General features: G+C 47.4%; 1 protein-coding gene across 12 annotated transcripts in view; it reads left to right on the top strand.

Annotated features, from left to right (window-relative positions):
• The window catches only part of MOV10L1 (Mov10 like RNA helicase 1), a 70,080-nt gene that overhangs the window by 21,340 nt on the left and 34,997 nt on the right, over positions 1-13,743 (top strand). For 9 of the 12 annotated variants that reach the window (XM_063622483.1, XM_055252853.2, XM_063622481.1 and 6 more), the window contains exons 6-10: positions 2,840-2,980; positions 3,570-3,811; positions 4,312-4,444; positions 6,335-6,631; positions 9,685-9,799. In XM_063622483.1, coding sequence (XP_063478553.1) covers positions 2,840-2,980; positions 3,570-3,811; positions 4,312-4,444; positions 6,335-6,631; positions 9,685-9,799 — 928 coding nt within the window. The remainder of the gene's footprint in view (positions 1-2,839; positions 2,981-3,569; positions 3,812-4,311; positions 4,445-6,334; positions 6,632-9,684; positions 9,800-13,743) is intronic. The other 3 variants (XM_055252859.2, XM_055252855.2, XM_055252857.2) reach the window with 2 other exon arrangements.

Below are 13,743 nucleotides of genomic sequence, written 5' to 3'. Positions count from 1 at the left end.
GTGCGCACCCTTAATCCCAGCTGCTAGGCAGTAGAATTGCTTGAACCCAGGAAGCGGAAGTTGCAGTGAGCAGAGATTGCGCCACTGCACTCCAGCCTGGGTAACAGAGCCAGACTCCATCTCCAATTTAAAAAAAAAAAATTATTAGATTTCCTGTATCTGTGTTCTTCTTTGTGTGCTAGACATGACGAGGCTTCCCTGAGCTCCCTACTTGTGGGCAGCCCCAGCTCTGACCCGCCCCCTCCCTGCCTGCCTTTCCTCCTGTAACGAAAAGGTATGTGAGACAGGTCTCAATCAATTTAGAAGTTCACTTTGCCAAGGTGAAGGACATGCCTGGGAAAAAGGACCACAAATCCACAGGAACAATCTGTAGTTCATGCCTTTTTCCAAAGATGATTTTGAGGTCTTCAATATTTAAAAGAGAAAAGTGGGCTGGCGGAGAAAGAGGGTGTGGTCACATGACTGAATACACATTTGCAAGAGGAAAGGAAAAGGAGCAGGGAGGGAGAGTGGGTTGTGTAAATCAGCATTTTGATGTAAGAGAAGGTAACATGGAGATGTTTAACCTTGTCTCCTAGCTCTCTGCTTAAGGACAAAGTAAGGCAACTTCTTTCATGACTCAGCTTCTGGCTGAGTTTTTTCCTTTTGGCATGGTGAGTGGGGTCCCAACTCTGTCTTTGCTTTTTTATTTTATTTTTTTTTGAGACGGAGTCTCGCTCTGTCGCCCGGGCTGGAGTGCAGTGATGCGATCTCGGCTCACTATAAGTTCCACCTCCTGGGTTCACGCCATTCACCCACCTCAGCCTCCCGAGTAGCTGAGACTATAGGCATCCGCCACCACGCCTGGCTAATTTTTGGTAGAGACGGGGTTTCACCGTGTTAACCAGGATGGTCTCAGTCTCCTGACCTCGTGATCCGCCCGCCTCAGCCTCTCAAAATGCTGGGATTACAGGCGTGAGCCACCGCACCCGGCCCCGAGTCTTTATTTTCTTTTCACACTCCTCACTCACCACCAGTGAGCTTCTGAGACATCTCCTCCATCAGTCCGCTAATTTTTGATCCCTGTAGAATACAGGTTCTGTCTGGGGAAAATGTCTGCTTTCCAGCCCCATATCTGGTGCCTGGCTGGACCTCTGGGTGCAGACAGACAGCCCCGTGTGAACTGAGCCACAGGGGTGTGCGGAGCAGTGCGCCCCACGTAAGGGAGCCGCCGGAGGGTGGACTCGGGGCTGTGGGAGGTGTTATGGGACAGGGCCTGGTGGGCTCAAGGGCCTGATGGGCTCAGCCTCCTAGGAGCCTCGCCCCACGGCCCACTGGCAGATGCTTGTTTGGGTGCTCGGAGCCCAGTTCGCCCTCCCCAGTGGACCACTCTTTCCTTTGGGAGGGTGCCTAGGGCCCATCTCGTGGGGCGTGGATGTGATGTGCACTGCTCCCACTGCGTCTGACCACAGAAGCCTGGGACACACAGGAGCTCTGCTTTCAGCCCAGTCCGCTGAGCCTGGCGGTGCCAGGAAATAAGACCTGCACCTCCTCCTATGTCTGAGTTGGACTCCTCAGGCTTCCTGTCTGTTCTCTGACCTCATCCCCAGGCAGAAGCTGTGGCGTCCCATTCTTGCATCAGGCCCAGGAAGCATGGGCCTGCAGCGTGGCCTGGGGTCTTCAGGGACTCACCAGGGCCGCTAAGGAGACAGCATAGCACGGAACCCGCGCTTTCCTTACTCTTCTCTTTAGGCTAGAAATGCTTGAAAAAGACCTGTTTCTGCCCCAACAGCATTTCCCCACTGAGGCCTCCTGACCACAGAGTAGAAGCTGCTGGGGTGGGCGAGCCAGGGAAGCCGGGGTGCCTGTTCCTCAGCTCGTGGCCCCAGGTGGGGCAGCCCCTCTGCACTCTAGAAATAGATCATGTGCCAAGCGACCTCCTGCTCTCCACTCAGTCCCACAGCCTTCCCATGGCAAGAGCTCCGCAGCTTCTCCTGTGGGGACTGAGCCACAGACCGGGCAGTCGCATCTGACGACTCCTTCCTGCAAAATCCCCACCCTGTCCATCAGCAACGCTGTGGACTCTCTGCCCCGGCACCTCCCTTGTCACACCTGGGCACACGGAGAAGGAAGAGCCAGACAGGCACCCGCCAGGAGGGGCTGCTCTGTAGCTGGGAACCTCACCGAGTTAGCAGCAGGGGCCAGAATTGTGGGGAGCCATTCTAGAGACTCCATTTTTTTAATGGTGCTGCAGACTGGGAAGTGGCATGAGGCAGGTTTACCTTCTGGAAAGAGCTTGTGGAGAGGCAGGGAGGAGAATCAAGCCTGCAGCATCAGTAGAAGAAGGGGAAGTAAATGGGTCCATTTTTAGGGAAAGGTAAAATCTCATCTTCTCATTTTCTAAAGAGAAAAACTCATTTCATTGTTTTCAAACACTTCAAAGCAACAAAACTCTTTCCAAAGCAAGTTTAGTGGAGCCCTAATAGGCAAGGCCCATGCTTCCCCCACCACCACCTTGGGAGGTGGCTGGAGAGAAGAGGACTGAGAATGTGCCACCCTAACTCTGCACTCTGCACAGGAGGTAGGGGAGTGCTGGGGAGCACGTTCAGGACACCGTTCTCAGGCTCCTCGCCTGTGGTTGTCCCCTGGGCTGCTCCCTTTTCTCTAGACTTGATGAAGTGCGTCGTTCTCTTCCTTAGGATTTGCCATCCTCCTTAGAAACCTAAGTCTGTGGAAGCCCTGCCTATGGTGAGGTGGTCCTCTGAGTGCCCCCACCAGCAGTCTATCCTCAGGAGCGGAGGCAGGCGAGGAAGGGGTGGTGCTGCTGCAGAGGGATGTCTTTCTGGGGCTCTTTTTTCAGAGACGCCGCCCCCGTTCATGAGGCCACTCATTTCTATGGAACCATTTTGTTGAAGAACAAAGGTGATATTGAAGTTACACAGATGACACATTTTGGAACCCTAAAGGAAGGAAGAAGTAAAACCATGGTGATCTGGATAGAGTGAGTTTGCCACTGAAACATTTTCTATAAAGCTACATTAATGGCTTTTACACTATGACAATAATTTCTGTAAAACCAACTTTACTTTGGTCATTTATTTTTTTCTTTATGAAGATCTTTTCTTTTTTCTTTGTTTTTTTTTTTGAGACAGTGTCTTGCACTGTCACCCGGGCTAGAGTGCAGTGGCACGATCTCAGCTCACCACAACCTCCGCCTCCCAGGTTCACGCCATTCTCCTGCCTCAGCCTCCCGAGTAGCTGGGACTACAGGCGCCCGCCACCACACCCAGCTAATTTTTTGTATTTTTAGTAGAGACGGGGTTTCACCATGTTGGCCAGGATGGTCTCGATCTCCTGACCTCGTGATCCGCCCATCTCAGCCTCCCAAAGTGCTGGGATTACAGGCATGAGCCACCGCACCTGGCATGAAGACCTTTTCAAAATTTTTTACCCAAAAATGACCTTTTGACTTATATTCATAAGTGTATTTGTAGTCACCACTTCCTAGATTAAGTTCTGTGTTTTATGATAACTGAATATTTTGGTTTTAGAAATCCTGGCTGTGTTCATAGTTAATTTTATTTTTCCAGGAATAAAGGAGACATTCCTCAAAACTTAGTCAGCTGTAAACTGGCTGGCTGGGATAAATCTAAACAATTCAGATTTCAAATGCTGGATAAAGACCAGATGTGCCCCGTGGTATCTTTTGTTTCTGTTCCTGAGAAGGAGAATTCATCAGATCAAAATATTAACTCATTAAATAGCCACACAAAAAACAAAACCTCTCAGATGTCAGAGAGCAGTTTGGTGAACAACAGAGGAATCTCTCCAGGTAGTGGACGTTTCTGCTGTCACTGCGTGAGGTCGGGTGGGCTGGGGGCCGTGGGGTTGTGAGTTGTGGACAGAGGGTGGGCAGCAGGGGCCAGAACACCCGGCAGCTGCAGTGCTTTGTGCTCTGAGCTCTTCGGCTTCAGGCCCTTCTCCTCTTGCTGACGAGGTTAGGGAGAGGGACAAAAAGCAGCTTGACAAATACCAAGAGGTGCTTCAGATGGTAGCCGGCTCCTGAGTACTTCTAAGCAGGGAAAGATTGCTGGGCACGCCGGGGCAGGCCTTCCCTCCCAGCACGTGGATAGTCGTAGTCACAGCCCTCTCCTACTTCCAGCTGCTCTCTCTGTTTATGTTTTTCCAGCCACGATCTGAGGCTTTGCCCCGTGTTTTTGTGTGCATCTGTCTTTGTGTGTGTGAGAGAGTATTCATTCCCACTAAGCATGCCAGCACTTTAAAGATAATTTACCTTTTGGTCTACTTTTGTATTAAAATTTTATTTCCCAGGTGACTGTACCTGTAAAGGAGAAAATGGAGAAAAAGACAACATTCTATCAAGGAAGCAGATGACAGAGCCCGAGCCTGGGGGGCTTGTCCCTCCAGGGGGAAAAACCTTCATTGTGGTCATATGTGATGGAAAGTAAGGGCCTGGAGGTCTGGGGAGAGCCGCGTTTTTAAGTTTCTCTGATACTTCTAGGTTGCGTGTTATAAAAGGTACTCCTTTGAGGCGGGTGGATCACCTGAGACCAGGAGTTCGAAACCAGCCTGGCCACCATGGTGAAACCCCGCCTCTATTAAAAATACAAAAATTACTTGGGCCCCTGTAATCCTAGCTACTCAGGAGGCTGAGGCAGTAGAATCGCTTAAACCCAGGTGACGGAGGTTGCAGTGAGCCAAGATCGCACGACTGCACTCCAGCCTGAGACAGAGCAAGACTCTCTCAAAAAAACAAAAAGGTTCACCTAACCTTTTTGATGTGACAATCCTAAGAAAAAGCATTGGTCTAGAAGCTGGCTACCAAGTGTGACCCACCTGGGGCAATGGATCCTGTAACTTCGCACCACTCATGAGGGTCCTCACCAGACGGCCTCTCACCCTCACAAAGAAAACAGGGTGTCTCTGAGGCTCTCTGAGGCCTGAGCTCCCTGTGCTTCTGCTGTTCTGAGATATCACGTCGGCTCCTCTTCACTGCCTTGCCCGTGTTCCCTGTAGCCAAGCCCTTGGACCTCGGTCATCTCCATCCCGTCACCTGGGCATTTGGCCAAGGCATGGACAGCACAGTGTGCTGAGGCAGGAAGGGCCCCTTCCTAGCTGGGATGCCAGACGCCAACCTTGAGCCCTCCGCTCTCCCTGGTGTGGTTGGTTACATCAGCTGACCAAACAGGCCCTGTCCTCCGGCTCCCTGTGTCCCTGCATCCCTGCCTAAGCTGCCCGACAGTGCATGATCGCCTTCCAGCTGGGTGTCTAATTCTAAATTTTTTAAAAAACTTAAATGTGATTAAATCACAGCTCATCAACATCAAGCTGTAGGTGGCAAGTGCACAGTCAGCTGTGTGAGGTGCAGCCAGCTTCAATGCTTTTTTTTTTTTTGACATTATGACAACATAGAAACAGTTTTTTAAAAAAAAAAGCCATAGGTGCTAACACAGTGAAACCCCGTCTCTACTAAAAATAAAAAAAAATTAGCTGGGCGTGGTGGTGGGCACCTGTAGTCCTAGCTACTCGGGCAGCTGAGGCAGGAGAATGGCGTGAACCCGGGAGGCGGAGCTTGCAGTGAGCCGAGATCACGCCACTGCACTCCAGCCTGGGTGACAGAGCGAGACTCCGTCTCAAAAAAAAAAAGCCATAGGTGGGCACAAAGTGTAGTGTGGATGATGTAGTCCCAGTTAGAGCCACAGCAAGGACTGGGCAGAAAGCACATTGGATATAGTACCTATTTTTGGTCATGTCATAAAATTCTGACTTAAAATTGGGAATATCAAAAATTTTTCGTATTCTTTATGTGTTAGGATAACAAAAAAAACTATTGTAGATGCTTACTTTTTTTTTTTTTTTTTTGAGACAGGGTCTCACTCTGTTGCCCAGGCTGGAGTGCAGAGGCATGATCACAGCTCACTGCAGCCTCCACCTCCCTAGGCTCCCACCTCAGCCTCCCAAGTAGCTGGAACCACAGGCACGCGCCACCATGTCCGGTTAATTTGTGTATTGTTTGCAGAGACAGGTTCATCCTGTATTGCCCAGGCTGGTCTCAAACTCCTGGGCTCGAGCGATCTGCCCGCTTCAGTCTCCCAAAGTGCTGGGATTACAGGCCTGAGCCACCGCACCCGGCCTGTAGGTGCTTAATTTTATCTTGAGAAAATATTAATTACATAGCTTATTTTAGAAAATTTATTTTTTCTCTGTAAAAAGAATTATTGAAGACTAAAGATGACTGTTAGCTCTGTCACTTTTTTTGCATGTACAAAGGAAAATTGTGTTGACTGCCTATCTTATTTATGACTAAAACTAAATTTCATTTTGTTTTTTCAAGAAATCCTGGCCGCTGCAAGGAGCTCCTTTTGCTTTGTTTTTCCGATTTCCTAATTGGGCGATACCTTGAAGTAAATGTTATCAGTGGGGAGGAGTCACTAATTGCTGCGCTCGAACCATTTTCTTGGAAAAAGCTTAAAAGTTCACAAGCATTAACATCTGCAAAAACTACAGTTGTTGTGACCACACAGAAAAGGTACCATAAGGGAAATGAGTGTGGCTCTTGGTCTGGCAGTTTTATCTGTGAAGGAAAAGCGGACGTGCACTGGCAGGCAGTGGCCACCACCTGGCTGGGAAGGTATAAAGGGGGTGAGGCTGGGGTTCAAGCGTCTTTCCATGATTGTATTTGCGGGACAGGGTGCATTTCCATGGAGCTCTGAAGGTCAAGTTCTGTCTCTGCAGCTGCCCAGCAGCAGCGTGAAGCCCAAGGAAGATGGCCTTCACTCCCCCGAGCCCCACTCTGCCCTGGCAATTCCAAGGCAGCTCTCAGAGCAGGCTGGCCTCACCCAGCTCCCGCCACTTCTCCTGTCCTGAGGAGGCCATGGTGTGTAGTGCACGGCATCCCCGTGTCGTTCGCATTGGGGGCAACAGGATTGTGGGGTCACCCTAAGCCTGTTTGAAGATGTGGTACCACTTAAGAATGAAGTTGTGAGAAGCAGTGTGTGATCTGGGACTTGTGGCTGGGGAACATAGGGACCACCCAGATTTTAGCTGGAGGGTAGTCTCAGGAAAGCACTTCACGTCCACGTGTTCTCTTCTGTAGTTATAAAATGAAAAAGCCCTGAATAGCAGGCTTTTTAAAGTGTAATGACTTTGTCCTGTGTGATGTGACTTTTCCTCCATCAGCTATAATAACTGATGGGTTTGAGCTCTGCTACTACCCCAGACCTCCCTGAGGGTGAGATGGGTCGCTTTTCAAATATTGAAAGATTCTGAATTTCAAATCACATGTTGCCCCAGTTACAGTTCAAAATGAGGGATTATGGACTTCTACTTAGTTGCAGACTAAAGGGAAAACCTTTACCAGGGAAGAATATCATGTGGTTGTTTACCTTTTAACGTTAGACCATTGTTTGAATCACAGCACCACCACCAAGAAGCTGTGTGACCTTAGGCAAGTTTCTTAACCACTCTGAGCCTTGTTCTCATTGGTAAAATGATAGTCCCTGCCTCGTGTGGTTTGAAGATTGAATGAGATCAGGCATGTAAAATGTGCAGTTTTCTGGCACAAAGCAATCACTCAGTAAGCGAATAAGCAGTCATGATCCCTGGGCATATTATTATTGAGAAAAAGGGGCTCACTGCCTGATGCACTAGGGGCCATTGCTATGACAGTGGGTTTCTGAGAAAAGAAAAGCTTTGTATTGAAAACCAACCCCCAAGGAGACAGGAGTCAAGCTCAAATGTGTCTCTCTGTGCTGGCTTTAAGGCAGTAATTTTATCAGAAAACGTTGAGTGGGTAGAATCTGGGATTAATAGGTGGTTGGTGGAAAGAAAAGGGAGGTCTGGAAAGGCCTTGGATGTGCGTAGTTACCTCTTCATGCTACCTCACGGGTCACATGTGCCAGTTCGGAGGGAGTTTGCATGAAACACGGTGGGAATCCAGGCTGTGACGTCAGCAAGCTCTGCACAAACTCCAGTTGTCCATCTTGGTTCCAGCTGATCTCAGCCAGTCCTTTGATGTCATAAGCAGGGGGAGACTCAGTGTTGGAGTTGTTGCTTCTCTTATCACCCATCCTGCAGGCTCAAGAATTTCTGTTAGTCATTGGTTTCTTTAACTCTTTGGGGCACAGTTTCAACATCAAGGGGCTGTAGGGATGTAACCCAGAGAAGGAGCAGGAAGGTCCCTTGGCTGCCAGGCAGAGCAGAGTCCCTGAGGATCAAGTTTTAATGACAGGAGCCTTGGAGGATCCCTGGTTCTCATCTAGTGACACACCAAGCAACTTTCTAGTTATCATTTGGCTTAACACAAAGAGTGAAATACACAGAGCAACAGCCACAAGGATTTTAACCCCCTGGTCAGTTACTTCCCTGTGAATATTAACATATTGTGTGGGAGTGTCTCTAAAACAAGGACATCAGTTTCCTGCCAGTCAGGTTGGTGATGCAGAGTGCCTGACCCGGGTTGGCTCAAGCACACCTGGAGCACCAGGTGTCTGGACCTGCCCACACGGGCATTGGCGGGTGCCTGCTTCCAGAGCTGTCCATCTGTGGCCGCCTGTCACAGGCCCTGCACTTCCTGCTAGGACCCCCAGCGCCAGGCAGCTTTGGCTCTTAGCTAGAGCAGCGTGTTCACTTAGCAGATCTGTTCTGGGGGACTCTGTAGGCCAGCACATTCCCAGCCAAGTTTCTAGCCACCCATCATGGTAGGAACCACATTTTGTTAATCCAGTGTGTCTGTTGAGGCCATGTGGTTCTGTTAGCTGTTCAGGCTGTTGACCTAAGCCTGTAGTGTTCATCCTTGTTTCCCTTTACCTTGTTCATATTAGTAATCAATGCTTTCCAAATACACCTCGCACATGAGTGTTGATATAACCCTCAGCACAAACCATGGGGAGTGTCTTCACCCCGTTTCTCCTGTTGAGGGCTGACCCAGTGGAACCCAAATTGAGATGACAGTGAATGGAATATGGAGAACAATGTGGGCTTCTCTCTTGGGTAAGAGTGCACTGAGATGGAGAGCTGGGAGGGAATGAGGGATAAAGGCCCAACCAACATCCTTATTTGCTGAGTTGAGGTTTATCGACTTCACTCTGGCTTTTCGTTTCCCTGTTCTCTCCTGGCTTCTCCTCTCCTGTCTGTCCCTTTCCCATTGTTTCTGTTGCTGCATTGGGCTTGCCTCCAGAGCAGCGATGTTCTTCATCCTGAACAAACTGAATTTCCCCGGAGAAACCACAGGCTGGGAAACAAAACAAAAACAAATCGAAGGCAGGACCCAGACAGAGCAGCCTTTTCCTAATGTGTGCTTTGCAGGGATAGGCCCAGATGGAGTCCTGATGTCAAATACAGTAGGAAGAGCTTAGCTCATAGAACGTTAAAAACAGCTGTTTTTAAACTCCTGGTTCCAGGAGATTCTGGGGGTTCCAGCCCTGTTTTTCCCGCAGCCTGTGCAGCTACGCTTACCTGTTTACAAATAGTAGAGCACTTGTGGGAACTGTTTGAGGAAAGGATCCCAGAGCTAAAACAAAAGCTTCAAACCACTGCCTTAGACCAGCTATTCATATACCAGTTCTTCTCAGGGAATGGATGGACTTTGGTCTTCCTAAAATAGGAAAGGATGTTTAGGTAAGAATGTCTAGTGATACCTGGCGATAAAGACTTGTTTTTAACTTGTGAACTTAATTTTTTAAGGAACGCAAGACGACAACTTCCAAGTTTTCTTCCCCAATATCCAATCCCAGATAGACTTAGAAAATGTGTGGAACAAAAAATTGACATCCTGACTTTCCAGCCATTACTTGCAGAGGTAGGAAGTGTCTGATGGCCTGTGGGGTGTTTGCATCTTCTAATGCTCTTGTTTTCTGACAAAGCCAGGAGGTTCCTTCTCAGGTTCAGACCTTCATCTGGCTTGTTTTCTTCACAGGTAGCTGGGATAACGAGGGTCACTGCCTGGCCGTGAGGGATGAGGCACCATAGCACTCATGCTGCCAGACCTGCTGTGCACCAGGGGCTGGCATCTCACAGCCTCACTGGGGGTCACGCATAGGGCCTTTGGGGTCTGGAGCAGAAGAACTGAGGGATACCTCTGCCATCAGCCCAGCCTCTCTCACTAGACTAGGAGGCCTTCGTTATGAGCAAGAAGTGTTCCAGCCTTTTAACATCATCCTGACAGAGCCAGCAGGGCAAGGGTCCAGGGGAGGAGAGCCCAGGTCCCCACCCACATAGGAGACAGAGGAGCATGTTCTGAGTGGGGTGGCTGGAGAAGAAAAGTTCAAGAAGGAAGAAAAGTCTAAATTTGGCAGTTTGAGGGGAGAACATTGCCCTTTGTCCAGGAGGGTTATTTTCTGTAGGGGTTTGAGGTATTCTCAGAGTCCCCAGCTAAACTGGAGTTCCAGTGCCAGAGCAGCTGGCAGCCCTGTCCTAAGGAGAATGAAGGGAATGGGACCTGGGTGTTCACCATGAGCCCTTCAGGGGATCCTTGTTTTACCAGGAGCACGGGCTGATGTCCCATGACTGGGGTTCCTCACACAGGAAACTTATTTATTCTGGCAGATGCCCCAGTGGCTCTCGTCTGGCCTGTGTCCAGGTTATACCTGCCTGACCACCTGGCACTGGGAGCCCAACCTTATGTTCCCCAATGCCAGGGAAAACCCGGCCTGGGCAGTGCTGGGTTCTTGGGATGGAAGGTGCAAATTCAATCCACTGCCGTGATAGGAACAAGTTCAGATATGTTTTACTCACAGATCCTGGGCAGGGAGGATGCCATGAGTCGGGAATGCAGTCCTCTCTCCCCCAGTCACTTTGAGTTTGTAGGCAAATGCATGAATGGTTCATTGAGGTCCAGCTTTTTCTGGACCTGGGTCTGCTGGGATGGAGAGGTGCTCCTCAGCTCCTCCCTCGGGACCCAGGTCTGCTGGGCTTGGAGGGTGCTCCTCAGTTCCTTCCTCGGGCCACCGACTTGATGTTTTGATGCTACAGCTTTGTAGTAAGTTTTGAAATCAGGAAATTTGAGTCCTCCAGCTTTGTTGTTCTTTGGCAAAATTTATTTTGCTTTTCAAGATCTTTTATACGAATTTTAACATGCATTTTTCTGTTTCTGCAAAATACACCACTGGAATTTTTTCCCCAGAGACGAGGTCTCACTACATTGCCCAGGCTGGTCTCAAACTCCTGGCCTCAAGTATTCCTCCCACCTCAGCCTCCCAAAGTGCTTGGGATTACAGGTGTGAGCCACTGCACCCGGCCTGTCATTGGAATTTTGATGGGAATTGCATTGAATCTGTAGATTGTGTTGGTTAGGATGGACATTTTAACAATATTGAATCCTCCAGGCTATGAACATGGAATGTGTTAACATTTATTTATGTCTTCTTTAATTTCTTACTGCAGTGTTTTGTCGTTTTCTCTGTATATGTTTTTCACTTCTTTGGTTACATTAATTTGTAAGTATTTTATTATTTTTGCTGCTGTTGTAAATACATTGCTCTCATAGCTTCCTTATCAGATTCTTCAGTGTTGTTTAGAAATGAAGATAATTTTTGTCCTTGATTTTGTACCCTGCTACTTTGCTGAATTTATTTATTCTAACAGTTTTTTGTGGAATCTTTTAGAGTTTTCTACATATAAAATTATGCATGCCATCTGCAAACTTATTCCTTTCCAATTTAGATACCTTTCATTTCCTTTTCTTGGCCAATTGCTCTGGCTAGAACTTCTAGTACCAAGATGAATAGCAGTGGCGAAAGCAGGCATCCTTCTCTTGGAAGTTCCTGATCTTATGGGAAAAGCTTTCAGTCTTTCACCATTGAGTATGATGTTAACAGTGGGTTTTTCGTATATGACTTTTATCATTTTGAGGTGGTGGTTTTCTTTCTCTCTTTCTTTCTTTTCTTTTTTTCTTCTTTTTCTTTTTCTCTTTTGTTTTTTTTTTTTTTTTTTTTTTTTTTGAGGCAGGCTCTCCTGTCACCCAGGCTGGAGTGCAGTGGCACAATCACAGCTCACAGCTGTGACTACAGGGGCACACCACCATGTCCGGCTAACTTTTGTATATCATAGAGACGGGGTCTTAAAATCCTCCCGCCTTGGCCTCCCAAAGTGTTGGAATTACAAGCAAGTACAGACGTGAGCCACCGCACCCAGCCTGGTTTTCTTCTCTTCCTAATTTGTTAAATGTTATCATGAAAGGGTGTTAAATTTTGTCAGATGCTAGCTGGGCGTGGTGGCATGCACCTGTAATCCCAGCTACCTGGGAGGTGCTTGAGCCCAAGAGGCAGAGGTTGTGGTGAGCTGAGATCGCACCGTTGCACTCCAGCCTTGGTGACAGAGGGAAACTCTGTCTCAAAAAAAAAAAAAAATTCAGTTGCTTTTTCTGTATTGAGATGATCATGTGATTTCTTTTTCTTTCTGTTAATATGTTGCTACAGTAATTGATTGTCAAATGTTGAACTATCCTTGCATTCCAGGAATAAATTCCACTTGATCATAGCATGTAATCCTTTTATTTTATATATGTTTTTTGAGACAGGGTCTCGCTGTGTTGCCCAGGCTGGAGTGCAATGGCTCAGTCACTGCTCACTGCAGCCTCGAGCTCCTGGGCTCAAGCAGTCCTCCCACCTCAGTCTCCTGAGTAGCTGGGACTACAGGAATGAGCCACCACACCCAGCTAATCCTTTTCATATGCTGCTGAATTTTGTGTGCTAGTATCATGTTGAGGATTTTTTCATCAGTGTTCATATTGGTCTGTAGTTTTCTCTTCCTGAAGTGTCCCTGTCTGGCTTTGGGATGAGGGTAATGCTGGCCTCATAAGAATAAGTCAGAGTGTTCCCTCCTCTTGAATTTTTTGGAAAAGTTTGAGAAAGATTGGTATTAGTTATTCTTCAAATGTTTGGTAGAATTTAGCTATGGAGCTATCAGGTCCTGGGGTTTTCCTTTTCAGAATATTTATTACTGCTCTAACCTCCTTAGTAGTAATCGGTCTATTCAGATTTTCTGTTTCTTCATGGTTTAGTCTTGGTAGGTTTTGTGTTCCTAGGAATTTGTCCATTTCATCTGGGTATTGGTATACAATTGCTCATACTCTTATAATCCTTTTTATTTCCGTAGAATCTGTAGTAATGTTCCCACTTTCCTATCTTATTTTAGTAATTTATGTCTTTCTCTTTTTTTCTAGTTAATCTACTAGAAGTCTGTCAATTTTGTTGATCTTTTTGGAGAACCAACTTTTTGTTTTCCTGGTTTTCTGTATTGTTTTTCAGTTCTCTCTTTCGTTCATCTCTCCTCTAATCTTTATTTCCTTCCTTCTGCTATCTTTGGGTTTAGTTTGTTCTCCTTTGTCTAATTCCTTGCAGTGCTCATGGGAATCAGTGCTCATAGTCACAAATTCCCTCAGCACTGCTTGTGCTGCTCCTGTAAGTCTTGCTTTATTGTGTTTTTGTTTTCATTCATCTCCTAAGTATTTTTTAGTTTTTCTTGTGGGGTTCTTTTGCTTTAATTCTTATCTTTGCTCTTTTGCATATAACGTTGTTTTTTCTTAGCTGCTTTTAAGATTCTCTCTTTTATTACTGATATTAATAGATTGGTTTACGACATGTGGTGGTAGAGATTCTTTTCTTCCTATTCTTGTGCTTGGGGTTCATTGGGATTCTTGAATATGTGGCCTTGAGTTTTCTTCAGATTTGGAAATTTTCAGCCACCACGTGTTCAGACGCACTTTCTGCCTTCTCACTTTCCAATTCCGGGGAGGCTGCTGTG

Source organism: Symphalangus syndactylus, chromosome 18, assembly GCF_028878055.3.
Source record: "Symphalangus syndactylus isolate Jambi chromosome 18, NHGRI_mSymSyn1-v2.1_pri, whole genome shotgun sequence".
Lineage (NCBI taxonomy): Eukaryota > Metazoa > Chordata > Mammalia > Primates > Hylobatidae > Symphalangus > Symphalangus syndactylus.
The sequence above is the reverse complement of the archived record's forward strand: the minus strand, read 5'-3'. Positions and strand labels throughout refer to the sequence as shown.